This window comes from Hyposmocoma kahamanoa, unplaced genomic scaffold, assembly GCF_003589595.1.
Source record: "Hyposmocoma kahamanoa isolate Upper Pololo Valley unplaced genomic scaffold, ASM358959v1 63, whole genome shotgun sequence".
In the NCBI taxonomy this organism is placed as follows: domain Eukaryota; kingdom Metazoa; phylum Arthropoda; class Insecta; order Lepidoptera; family Cosmopterigidae; genus Hyposmocoma; species Hyposmocoma kahamanoa.
This window is the reverse complement of record NW_020653851.1, coordinates 24,633,693-24,647,276: the sequence shown is the minus strand read 5'-3', so window position 1 is coordinate 24,647,276 and position 13,584 is coordinate 24,633,693. Positions and strand designations below refer to the sequence as shown.

Sequence of the window (13,584 nt, the reverse complement as noted above, 5' to 3'; positions counted from 1 at the left end):
CCGCACGGCGCAGGCGGGCAGCCGCCGGGCCTCGGCCGCGCGCGCCTCCAGCTCGGCCGCGCCCTGCGGCGGAAAGCCGTCAGCCGCGCCCGCGCCGCGCGCGCCGCCGCCTCCGCGGCCGGTACTCGCCTCGTGCGGCTGCAGCAGCACGACGTGCGCCTGCACCCGCGGCGCCAGAGCCTCGCCGGCCGCGGGCCGCACCTGCACGCGCGCGCTGTAGTACTTGTTGTTCAGCCGCCACACGCGCGCTCCCCCGCCCGCGCCCGCCTCGCCCTCCTCGCCCTCCTCGCCCTCGTCGCCTATCAAATCTGCAACCGATTCTTCCTTCAACGGTCCGCGGTGGAACTGTGCGCGGGGCCGTAGTTTGTGCCGAATAGCGTGGCGATAGCGGCCGTTCACCCGACTTTTATCCCGAATGCGCATTTCGCAGCGACCGACCGATTCCCTACAAAACTATCGCAATTTTGACTTCACATGAATATCACACTAAAAGTCAATAATGTAACTTAAAAAATAAATGAAATTGAGGCATCTCATTCTGTATTTGAAGTTTGTAAACATCACATTTTTATTATTGTAATTATGAGTTATTCTATTTCTTATTATTGTATTGTATTTCTTAAAAATAAATATTGAATTATGTTAGCATAATTACCACATCTAAATAAAATTGACATTTAAAACTCTGTTCATAATAACTATAAATAAATACACTTTCTTCACCTTTATAAAATTTCAAAAATATAAAATATATCAATTTCCTTATAATATGCAAAAACAATTTCACAGGCATCTAAAAAAAACCAAATTCAAACACATGCAGTCGAAGCCAGCTGCTTAAAGTGTGTTGTCGGGTTCCACTGAATGCGGTCGAAACTTCCACTGCACAATGTTAAGATTTTAACTTCAAGCGTCAATGTGAACAATAGTCAGAGAATTGATATCGTTACATGGTACTTGGGCACTCACAGGAACTCTGTAGCACTCAAAGGCACTCGCCTGGCGGGCACTCATAGGCACTCGGTTTTAATTATATACTTAAAAAAATAATTTACTTTTATTACAAAATAAAATTAAAATAAAGGCACAATACATAATCAATACATTTCCTTACTATCAAATTGTTTAAATGTTTACTACCCCCAAGGTTGTCTGTACGTCAAAGTGTCCTCTACCACGATATGCTAACGATAAAGCTTTCGCACGTTACTATAGGCACATTGGACAGTATCGTTTTCACAAATGACGTATACAGTGGTAGAAGGGTGATAGTGATCGCTACTGCTACACTATTTAGCACAAACTATAGTTGATGTTACGCCGCATACGGGCTGTGGAAACTTGCAAGTGGAATACTAATTGCGGCTAGTCGGTGAACCTTTTTTGTACCGGTATATTAATGTTTAGTTTAGTTTTTTTTATACTTCAAGTTTATGCAAAATATACGTTCAGATTTTTCAAACATAAATATTTTTTGCTTATTCAAAAAATCCATAAAGCGATAACGTAATGAAAAGCTCGTGGGGATAATTTAGGGCATTATGGTTGACTGCATGTCATGAAACTGTTTATGAGCAAGTACGATGAACAAATTAAAAAATTACACATACCATGTGCATGAGTTACCATGACTTTTTTTATTATTATTATTTTATTTGCAATCGGCCGCCAGGCCACAAGCAAATCTTTTGAACGAAAGAAGACGTTTTTTGATGGAGCGGCTAGTGTCGCACCTCCCAAATATAGAACATGGCCTGACTTAAGCCGTTTGACCATAGTTGATGGATCTAGAAGTTCCGCGATGAGAGGGTTCGGGTGGCAGGAAAGTCGTTGTGCTTAGTTTTATGTCGGTCGATCTCAGCAGCTACCGATATCACGTTTAGATGATCATGGATTTGATCTTAATTACGGGTGAACCAAGGGGCATTGACTATTGCCCTCAGGATCAAGGACCGGAAAACCCTTTCATCCTCAATCAATCCTATCGATAGGGAAACCCTATTAAATGGTATGGTTTCCCTTACAATTGTGTTAGCCTATCATTTGGAAATCCTTTCGAATAAGGTTAACTACTATATTTGTGGGTAAGAGGTAGATCAATAACCACTTACCATTAACTAAGTGTTACCCGTTCGAGTATACATCACGGGAGAGGGGAGATGCTTTACGCATTATTTCTCAAACAAAACTTTCTGCCATTATTTGAGGTGCGGAAGGGTTAGTGGTTAAAAAAGTTCGAAAAGTGCATTATGGCACTAAGGCACAGCGAAAGCTGACCTGCTCTGCTCAGAGATATCCTTCTAGGCCCCAACCAGAGCACGTCTTAACAGTAACATTTCAATATGGGAATTAACGTGTTTAATAGTCTCAGTGCTACGTGGGCCGCCCGCCGTTCACAAAAATTCAACAGTAGCAGGCCACTACGTATCTTTGAATGTTAACCAGCAAGCCGTGTGGGCCGCCGGCCAAAAAGCCAAGTGCGGCAAGCCAAGTGCGGCAAGCCACTATGTATACCTATTCGAATTTCACTCAGCAGACCATGTGGGCCGCCGTACCACAATTAGGAATTCAATTTTATTTTCGATTTTTCTAGTCCCTGATCAGTCAAAGGTTGCATCAGCAAGCCGACAATATAGACACAGTCAATTGTTTGGCTCTTCTGCTGGCCTGTTACAAAGGTTACTCAAGATTACACGTGGCGTGCTGTGAATAAAATGGAAAGTTATTACTTAAGATCAGGCTGAGCGTACTGTCAAAAAAAATGCATGTCCCGCGCGCCGTCCTCGTGGCCTGCTACATCAAAAAAATCGTTTCGTGTTAAACAATTTTAATAGGTGTTTTCACATCTACCGCACTGGCCGTGGTCACGGGCTTTACGCCAGGTTGCATTGGCCGAAACGTTGGGATAATACGAATAAGAAGTGTAAAAATACCTATTAAAATTGCTTTATCGCGTTTATTCCCGTTTTGAAATGTAAGTATTATGCAACGCCCAAATTTTGAAGGGTACAGAAGATTGGTCAAGGAATGATATTTGAGTAAAGTCGTAGCCGGGTCTCTACATCTTCCTGAAGTGATTGCCAGCTCATATGGAGATGAAACAAAAAAATCTGTTGAAAGTGTTTGAAATGTCTATGAAAAAAAACCAAAATCTATCATTAACTGACACAGTGAACACAGTGTTCGCCTATTTTGGGAATAACGATGACATTTCCGTGTGCAAAAGAAATTTCGCGTCTATTCACTCAACCGTTTTATGGAAGTGCAAAGAAATATACAAACAATGTAAATACATGAAAAACATAATTATTATTTGTATTATCTACATTTATTCGTGACTTTGAATGTAATTTGTGGGTGTCTATGTGTGTGTGGCACCCGCGTCACAGGGTCTTTCTAGTGCGGGGCCATGAGTGTATGCTTATGAAAAATAATTCTGTCACAACCAAAAACTCAAAATGCACCAAGCATTTTTAGAAAAAAAAGTGCTTACGACGTTTTAAATAAAAATACCATTGCACCCGCCTGACTATACTCTGGAAGATGCAGTTGTTATTGATAAAAAATAACCAGTTGAGACTGTTAAGAGCTGAGAGACATGTGCGCTGATCGTAAGGGCGCGTTTATTTTACACGAATCCCATAGCGCGCGCACCCGCGGCGACCGCGTGCACGTGTTTAGAGACCGAACTGTTATAGCAAAATACGCTCTATTTCTTTAGCAATTACGTTTTAACTTCCCCACCTTGTTAAAAAAAGCTATAATTAAATCAGATTAATTTACTACCTAATAGCTCTTCTACCTACAGCATCGAAAATACTTGAAAAAGCCATGTGCCAACGCGTATACAAATTTTGCGAGAAAGTAACAAGTTAACATTATGGAAAAGCAATAAAGTTTGAGTATTGAACTTAAATGAGCAAACAAAAATATAAACTTTACGCCATTAGGTTTGTCTTTGGTCTACGCGGTGACCGCGCGATTGTATTTTTCCGAGAAATTGAAATATTATTGCCTAATAAATAGAATTCAGATTCGCCATTAATGTACGTGAAAGCGTGGTAGCCTGGCGGTTAACGCGCGGCGGCCGCACGAAAAAATCTTCGCGTCGTGAACTGGGCACTAAAGCGGCGCCGGCGGCGGCAGCGTCTGATGATTATTTGACCGGTGGCGGCGGCGGCAAGATCGGCGTGAAATCCGCGTGCCATATATTTTTCAAGTCTTTACAAAAGTATTATAACCTTGTTTAAATCAACCTTTGTGTTAATTTAAGACATTTCTTACACTTTAACTTGTACTTTAGCAGGTATATTGTACTGTTACTAAAAATAATCAGCTAAAAGAATGTTTGTAAAAAACAATCACAAAAATAAAATTGTAAATATGATGTAGGTACGTTGTCGGAATGTAATAATTTCAGTTGTACGGAAATAATATTGTATTAAAATATAGTAAATAATTAACAAAAAAAACTGATAATTAAATAAAACAAATTTCGCTACGCTGATTTTACGCTGGTCAAATTCATTGGCAGTGGCGGCGCGGCGCACATGTTACAGTTATAATTTTCTACACTTAGATATCCAATAATATGATATCTTGCATTTCCGCCCTACTACAAAGTACGAAAACCAAGAAACACAATAATAACGCACAATAATAATAATAATAATGAGTCCCTGACCCCGGCCGACTGTGCCATAGCCGGGAAATACCGCCTCTCCCATTTAAAAATTCAAAATTAGTATTTTAGGCCTTGGGAGAGGCGAGAGTTTAAAATAAACATAATAATAATAATAATAACGCACACACTCAACATAGTCCCGCACTAGAGAAATATGAAGATACCTTTACCTGTATCTGCAGTACTGGAGTACATTTAGAAAATTGAAAGAAAATACTTTGATTTTAAAGAATGTGTAGTCCTGCGTGATAAAGAAAAAAGTATTAATATTCTACATAAGAAATAAGTCCATTTCGTTCTATAATATTCAGACACAACAGTACCTTATGAAAGTGACAACTCTGAAAAATTAAATACGAGTAATTTGGTATGACTTCTACACTTCATGTGATTTAAATTCCGTTTTTTTGTGAGGTAATAAGCAATGTCAGACCTCAATAATGATGTAAATTCTTTTTCAAATACGGCGGAATATTGGAAAAAAAAATTAAAACGAAAATTTAAAAATAATTCATTACTCTATATCTAACAAAGTTACGAGTTTGTTAATAGATCTTGGAGGTGCTACTTAAGAAGTATACTTTTAAACTATGTACGCCATTTTTTTTATAATTGTGTAGTATTTTTTTTACTTTATCTGAATAAAATTTAAGTAAATTTCAAAAATATTTTTTTCCATAACTGCACATTTGTCGCTCGGGAGTTATAAATATTAACATTTTAAATTATGAGATCTAGGATATACGTTTTTGGAATAAACAGCACATGTCGAAAAATGGCCGCGGGTGCCATGGATACGCACATAGACAACCACAAATTAGACCCAAAGTCACGAGAAAAATAATTGTAGGCCATACAAATACTTTTCCCGGCCCGGGATTCGAACCCGGGACCTCTGCGTGGCAGCCCAGTATGGTAACCGTTCGACAACGGAGGCAGTTAATAATAATTATTTATTTGGAGTAAATTATACGTTTATTTATCTCTTTAATTTAAAATAAATTTTATGTCATTGAATTGCATTTTGTAATAATTTGTATATCTTTCACACACTGCAATGTAGTACAATTAGTTCACATCTCGATCTCCGTCTGACATCCGTCCGAAACAATTACTGTCAAATAAGTAATTTTCGACAAAATTAAAAGACAAGTATCCAGTATGAAGCTTCATTCGCATCATGCGTCTTTTCATTTGGTCAAGTATTGCTTATTTGGAATTGTTTCGGACGGATGTCGGACGGAGGTCGATAGTAGACCCCCAGGTGTAAAATAGCTAGGTACATTGTACGGCTTGTGACCTTGATTTATTAATATATACCTTAATTTAAAAGCCTTAACATGGTAAGTGAATAACACTACTACAAATTACTTACACTAAAATATTTTCTTTTTAATGTGTTATCTATAAACAATCTGATAAGAAATCGCAATATATTATATCGAAAATTCGAAATCTGGTAAAGAGTTTGTAAACTTCATTGAGATGAAGATAAATAGCCGTACAAGGCACAATTCACAACCATCATATACATATACGTTACTATAATATGATTCGTTCGTAATAAATAAATTTAAACTATTTATAATCAAAGTCATCCTTGAACGGCTCATCTCACCTCGTTACCGTTTCGTGCAATATTGGGCGGGCGGAGAGTGAGAGGGAGACCTTTCTCGTTACTTTTTATTCTCTGGCAGTGCAATTAATTATAAGTCCAATTGATTACGCGTAGAGTTTAAAATAGCTTGACCACGTCTACCAACACTTGATAGGGTAACCCTATTAGGGGTTTTCTGTAAGACTAACGAATTACTCAAACTAACTAACTGTATCAATTTGGTTAGCATTTTGTTAGGGTAAGTCGAAGATATGCTTACCGAATCGATAGGGTTCAAACAAGAAAACAAGTCTATCAAATACCCAATCGAATACCCCTTTAATGATAAGTGGTTCCGGTCCTTGCTCAGGATACAATTTTGCATTCGTCGAAGACAACGTATATTACTCTTGCTAGCCATACCCCACAGCTGAATACCATATGTCCAAATGGGTTTTAAGACCGAGTTGTAGATTAGAAGTTTGTTGTTTACAGATAATGCTGAATTTCTTACCATGAGCCAATGAAGGTTACGATATTTGAGATTGACTTCATCTCTTTTTCGTTTTATGTGATGCTTTCATGTGAGATGTCTGTCCAAGTGAAAACCAAGATACTTCACACAATCAGAATGTGGTAATGTTTAATTACCAAGTCTTACTGTATTACAGTTTCCTTTTCTCAGTGCAAATGTGATATAATGAGATTTGGTGGCACTGGCCCAGAAGCACCATTTACAGAACCATCTGTGGGTAAGATCTAGTTGCAGTTGGAGGTTTGTGCTACCTTTAACAGGATTCACGTCAACGGACAAAAGGGATATGTCATCACCTTATATAGCAACTGTGATGTTATCTGATATTGGTAAGTCAATGTAAAGATGTTATACAGAACCGGGCCGAGGACTGAGCCCTGTGGTAAGCCTCCCAGAATATTGTACATGTTTGATCTCGCTTCTCTGTATTTAACTTGGAAGGAACGACCCCATAGGTAGGACTCTATGAGAAGAAACATCGAGTGTGGAAGTCTGTCTTTAACCTTGGCCAACAATCCCTTGATCAAAGACTTGCTGCACATCGAGGAAGGCTGCAGAACAATATTCTTTGTGTTCAAAGCTCTGTCGGATCGTGTGGTATACCCGATGAACCTGCTCAATAGTTGAGTGAGATTTACGGAATCCAAACTGGTGATATGGCACAACACAGCAGTCATCCATAAGCAGTTTGAATCTGGTGAGAAATATCCTATCCCAAAGCTTAGACAGCACAGGTGTTACACTTATGGGCCAGTATGAGGAAGCCTCTTATTCCGGTTTTTCTGGTTTGTGGATCATTATTACCTGGGGAATCTTCCATGTGGATGGAAAGTGACCCGTCCAGAGAATGGCACTGAACAAGCAGGTTAAAAATGTAATGCACTTCCTTAGGAGATTTTTTAATATTTTCAGAGTGATAAGTTCAAATCCAGGGGCCTTTTTTGGATGTAATGATCTTATTAGTAGTGCAATTTCTCTTGGAGAGGCAGGTTTAAGAGGCAAACACATTTGAAAGTCCTGCGCTAGAGCTGTCTCTCAGTCAGACTATTCATCGGTCACTTTATCATTCAGCTTAAACACTTCAGCCAGGTGCTTAGCAAATACTTCCGCCTTTTCTGTATCTGTTCTCGCCCACGTGCATGAGAGTTAATTGTGCAAATTGGTTACATGTTTTATTCCATTGCCTTTCTAACAAATTGTCAAAACCAACTTTTCTTTTTCCGGTTTTATAGTACGACATTGTAACAAATGGAATAAACAACCTGTTGACGTTGTGTCTTTTTGGTCCTTTGGAAAAAAGTTGCTTACCCCACAGGGAAAACAATATTCTGCAATGGCAGAATAACTGACATCGATTATAAGCATTGGATGTAAAACCATTAGCTTAAAAACAACAAAAACTTAGGAAACTCAAACTCCGAGTAAGTTTACTGACGTCAATTTGAATGAGATTCGGACAATATAAAGGTAGGCAAGAAAAATATTGTGCAACCTGAGATGAAGGCTCCGGCGGCGGCGGAATCTGAGGCGCTCACCAAGATTACAGGCAGTTCGTCATCAGCCATGTTCCTCTCAATTCATTCGAAAATCTTATCTAACAATTTTATTTACCATCGTAATGGTTTAACAAGGTGGGTACTCTGGGTAATATGGTAATGTCATTCACAAACTACATGTCATTGTCAATGTTGACAATGATATTACCGTGTTACCCACAGACAAACAACATCGAACACGACAGAAAAATAATAAGGAAAAGCATAAATTGATTATTTCGATGGAGCCATAACATTTAAAAAAAGAAGAAGAAGGAAAAGTATAAATCGGGTTTATTTTTATTGCAATGATTTCATTCAGTATCATATGGTAAGGACCCGTTCATTATCTTACCTTGAAGTTCGTTTAGCCGTCTGCCGCGTGCCGCCCGCCGTAATGCAGGAGAGATAGGTGATCTAGGGTCGTATTCTAGAACTCTACTCAATGCTCAAGTCATGATTTGAGTATGGTTTAAAGCACTCGAAATCATACTCAAGTCCCTGCCATTAGAGTCGTATTTCCAGTGCTTGTGTTTCCAGTGCAATCTTGACTTTGCATTGAGCATTGAGTAAAGTTCTAGAATACGATCCCTAAAGTCTTAAGTCTAAATCATATTGTACTCGACTGTCCTTTATACGATCATTCTTTTTCGTTCTATGTCCTCATCTCCATTGGAATAGATCTTCCTACTACTAAAAGCTTATTTTGTTTTAGAGTCCTGTAAATGTTTATAACTTTAAATTGTATCAAATTATAAATATTCATCTATATAATATTTATAATTTAATATTTAAATGACGAAATCACAAATCTATCATTTGACAAATGTGCTAAGATAACAATGACAAATGTTGTCATATGTTTTTTGTTTACTTATTTGGTTTATTTGTATTTAACCTAAATCGCACTCAACAGATCTTTTCTTCCAAATTATTTTTCCTTTCCACTGTTTTCCAAAAGATTTCCTTAAAAAAAGTTAAGTCACAAAAGTAAACCGCGAGTGCCAGAAACACAAGAAAACCTTAGAGGATGGAAAAGAAAACAAACTATTATTTGCTCTCTGTGGCACTGTTGCCAGATTAGGTGATTTTTCGCATTTAGGCTACTTTGAGGGGGTCTAAAAAAGCGGCGACTAAAAAAGTGGTCGGCGACTCAGCGATATTTAGGCTGCTTGAAATAGGTAAACGCGATTTTAGACTACTTAAAATGTTTGGGGAATTACAAACTTTATTAGAGATTTTGTGGGGAATGGAGTTATTGCTTGTATTCCCCAATGTTCGGCAGCAAACAGAATTGTAAAATTGTTTTCTTGATTTTTACGTAACGTACATAAATTGGCGAATTAACTTCACAAAATTCTGGCAACACTGGCCTGTGGTGACATTCCTACTATATCTTTCTAATTTGTGGTGACATTTTGTGATTCTTGAAATTCTTCTTTGACTGATTGTGGAACCTGAAAGACAAGATGATAAATGATTAAAAAACCGTGAACTTTCGAATCATTAAAGAGAAACGAATTTCTCCAGTTAGAAAAAATAAACATTATTACAATCGTACAGGTACCTACTGAGCACTGTTAATGGTTGTGGTCCTGAATCCGTGATAGCGATAAGAGCCGGGGTAGGGCTGTGGCTCGTGCGCCGCAGCCACCAGCAAAATCTGGCTCTGTCAGGGGTAGTATTTCACTATTGACTCCGTGCCGGAGCTAGTCAAGACAATGGAGAACATAAAGTCATGGTCGGCGGAGGACGAGGCCATCATCGCCACGAATACTGACGCGACAGAGTGCAAGCGCTGCGCCGTGGAGCTGGGCTACTGGAAGGATGAGTACATCAGTTACTTCGTGAAGCGCGCCGAGCGCAAGGCACCCGAGATCAACCGCGGCTACTACGCGCGCGTCAAGGGCATGGAGATGTTCATTCATCAGTTTCTTGAGGTTAGACATATTTTGTTTTCACCGGTCGTATTGTTTGGCAGTCGACCTTCAAACTCTTGGTTGTACTGATACTTAATTACTACCTTCAACTATGCTAACTTTCTTGTTCTTCTTCAAGAATCGTTAAAGCAAATCACAAGACCAAGGAAAACTTATTTTTAACATCAAGAAATATGGACACAAAACTTCAAGCTAAGTTATTGTATTAATAATGTTGAAAATGCTACAAGAGATCTTAGACTTACTTTGTAAAACAACCTTATTACATTTTTTAAAATTTCCCAAAATGGAAATGTTAATAAAAAATAAGGCTACAAAAATAATGTATGAGTACACAACATGAGTGTAGAAAATTATATCTTCATAATGGGTATGCATCCACGGTTGGATATAAGCCTAGAACACGCCAACTCTCCCATTCTTGTGCCACCTGCATCAAGCCACTGCCAGCCACCTTTCTCAAGTTGTTTGTGTGTCAGTCAAGCCAAGGGAGAACGTAAATTGTGTATTTCATGAGCCAATTCTGTCTCATCACATTGTTGTACTGAATTTTATGACCTATACAAGGTCACAAGGTCACTGTACTATTTTGAAGTACCACATGCGCTCAACATTATTTATTTCACTTTGGTTTGAAATGTTTTGCAATGTAGAATATTCAATATCCTAGCTAAATTGACAGGTTAGACAAAACAAATATGTTTTATGACAAGGAGAATTAAGTACACTCCTGTCAATTGTAATTGCTTGTCTTAGTTAACCTTATGCGACTTCTCTAACAAAAATGTAAAACTTATTTATTGACATCCTTAGTGACTATAGAGACATACTAATGTTGAAAATTTGTAGTGGCGTCATATTGTTCCTTACATGATGGCCTTACTTGAATACCTTTAGCTGTTTCTATAGGATGATAAATCAAAGTCTACTTTTAGTTAACACTGTAATTACATTGGACACATTTGTTACGTTTACTCGATCAGTATGTCAATCTCCCGATACTATTTTTGTGGCTGTGCACGCTGTCGCAATAAGCGTGTCCATTCTACAAATATTACAATGGCATGTGCATTCACAACAATTTAGATGGTCTGGTGGCGGTATTCGTCAGTCGCATGCATGCATGCATATAAACTAATTTTGTTTTGCCTTACTGCAATATGAAATTGTGGAAAAGTGAACGGGTGTATTGCAACTTATCGCCCATCGGCTACTAATATTTATATATTAGTAGCTATGTAACTAATAATTCGGTTTGGTTTTAATCGAGTAGCGTTGCGGCACCAAGTGTCAAATCATCAACTTGGGGTGCGGGTTCGACACGCTGTACTGGCGGCTGGAAGACGCGACACGCGCCGGCGTCAACTTCGTGGAGCTCGACTTCCCCGCCGTCACGGCCAAGAAGTGCCACATCATCAAGCGCAACAAGCGGCTGCTGCAGAAGATCACCAGCGAAGGTAGGCGGGCGGGCGGGCGCCGGGCGGCCGGGCGGGCGGCGAGGCCGGCGCTCTGACGCGGCCGCGGGTCGTTGCAGACGGCGAGGTGATGGTGGGCGCCGGCGGCGGCGCGGGGGGCGCGGGGGGCCCGGGGGCCGAGCTGCACGCCGACGGGTACCACCTGGTGGGCTGCGACCTGCGCCAGGCGGGCGAGGTGCGGCGCGCGCTGGCGGCGGCGCGGGTGTCGCCCGCCGCGCCCACGCTGGCGCTGGCCGAGTGCGTGCTGGTGTACCTGCGCGGCGACGCGGCGCGCGCGCTGCTGGCGCAGCTGGCCGCCTTCTTCCCGCGGCTGGTGCTGCTGGTGTACGAGCAGTGCAACCTGGCCGACAAGTTCGGCGAGGTCATGCTGCGCAACCTGGCGGCGCGCGGCTGCCGCGTGCAGGCCGACGCGTGGCAGTGCGAGGCGCCCGAGGCGCAGGCGGCGCGGCTGCGCGCGCTGGGCTTCGACGCGGCGCGCGCCTGGGACATGGACACGGTGTGGCGCGCGCTGCCCGACGACGACCGCGCGCGCGTCGAGGCGCTGGAGATGCTGGACGAGCGCGAGCTGCTGCAGCAGCTGCACGCGCACTACGCGCTCACCGTGGCCACCAAGGGGGACCTCTTCGCCGACATGGACCTCAACGCGTAGACGCCGCGGCGTCTGTACATAGCCCGACTACTGTTTCTGTCGGCGACGGCCGATGTCTTTCTTCGAAGCCTCTCGCCGACGTTTTAAGACACGTGGTGACTAACTTTTCACACAAATTTTAAACACGAATATCCGTCGCATTTTTATCCCGAACGAAAATGTTTCCCCAATTTGTTAGCATACAAATCTATCTGACCTTTGCAATTAGATATCGGATTTCTTCAGTGAACGTTCCATTCGATTGGTCTTAGAAGGCTACTCTTTCGAACATTGGCGATAGATGTCTGATGGTCTCTCTGATGGGACTGTCTGCAACTAAACGGATGTCTGCATACCAGGTACCTTTGCACATGCCGTTGACAGCACAGTTAGCTACGATACTTGACCAATGCGAAGGTCAGTGGAGAGGAAATCCAGTCTTGACGAGAGTCCATGGTTAGCCGTTTAGACTTGACGCTCAAGGCAGTCCCCGATTGGAGCGATGCCAATCTTGTCAAATTTAACGCTACCAAAACGCAGGCGTGTCTATTCTCCACTAAACGGAGTCCCTTTGAGCTGACTCCGACTTTTCGTGATATATCCATACTGATAGCTGACTGTCTCCAGCTACTTGGAATGGACCTATCGTCCAATCTGAACTTCGGCATATACATTGACTCCTTGGCCAAAAATGCAGCCAAGAAGCTTGGCATCCTTTCCAGGGTGAGGCGTTACTTCACACCAGGACAGTTGCTTCAGCTGTATCAAGCACAAGTCTGGTCGTGTATAAAGTACTACTGTCACCAAATAAAATAAATAAATACCAACTGCCCACCTTGGATTCAATTGACAAGCGTGTCAAGAGGCTTATAGGTGATTCGGAATTGGTAGAGGCGAAGCTGCAGAGCCTTGAACACCGGCGTAAAGTTGCCTGCTTATCGGTATTTTACAGGATATATTACGGAGTGTGTGCGAAGGAATTACACGATTTCATTCCGCCTTCTCCTTTCCATCATTTACTAGGCGTAGGCTTGCCTTCCACCCCTATGTTGTGGATATTCCAAAGATTCGCACGAAGCGTTACGCTTCCACATTTATATGGCGAACGGAGTGGAGTTCCCTGCCTGCAGACTTGTTCCCTGAACATTATAACTTGGACCTTTTCAAGACGAGAGTGAATAGGCATTATT

The 13,584-nt window shown here is 41.3% G+C and overlaps 2 protein-coding genes across 2 annotated transcripts in view; one reads left to right on the top strand and one right to left on the bottom strand.

Annotated features, from left to right (window-relative positions):
- Positions 1 to 8,595, bottom strand: part of LOC113230327 — a 9,116-nt gene extending 521 nt beyond the window's left edge. The window contains exons 1-2 of the mRNA XM_026464205.1: positions 8,309 to 8,595; positions 7 to 308 (exon numbers count right to left, since the gene is read on the bottom strand). Coding sequence (XP_026319990.1) covers positions 7 to 308; positions 8,309 to 8,381 — 375 coding nt within the window. The 5' untranslated portion in view covers positions 8,382 to 8,595. The remainder of the gene's footprint in view (positions 1 to 6; positions 309 to 8,308) is intronic.
- A 1,052-nt stretch (positions 8,596 to 9,647) lies between these two features.
- On the top strand, positions 9,648 to 12,931 carry LOC113230312 (leucine carboxyl methyltransferase 1). Its single transcript, XM_026464188.1, has 3 exons — positions 9,648 to 10,291; positions 11,565 to 11,748; positions 11,826 to 12,931. Exons 1-3 carry the CDS (start codon positions 10,073 to 10,075, stop codon positions 12,413 to 12,415), a joined length of 993 nt encoding a protein of 330 aa, XP_026319973.1. The 5' UTR covers positions 9,648 to 10,072; the 3' UTR covers positions 12,416 to 12,931.
- Positions 12,932 to 13,584: the final 653 nt, after the last annotated feature.

Coding starts and splice junctions, on each gene's coding strand:
- LOC113230312 (XM_026464188.1), top strand. CDS start 10,073: ATGGAGAACATAAAGTCATGGTCGGCGGAGGACGAGGCCATCATCGCC. Junction 10,292..11,564: donor TCATTCATCAGTTTCTTGAG/GTTAGACATATT, acceptor TTAATCGAGTAG/CGTTGCGGCACCAAGTGTCA. Junction 11,749..11,825: donor GCAGAAGATCACCAGCGAAG/GTAGGCGGGCGG, acceptor GGGTCGTTGCAG/ACGGCGAGGTGATGGTGGGC.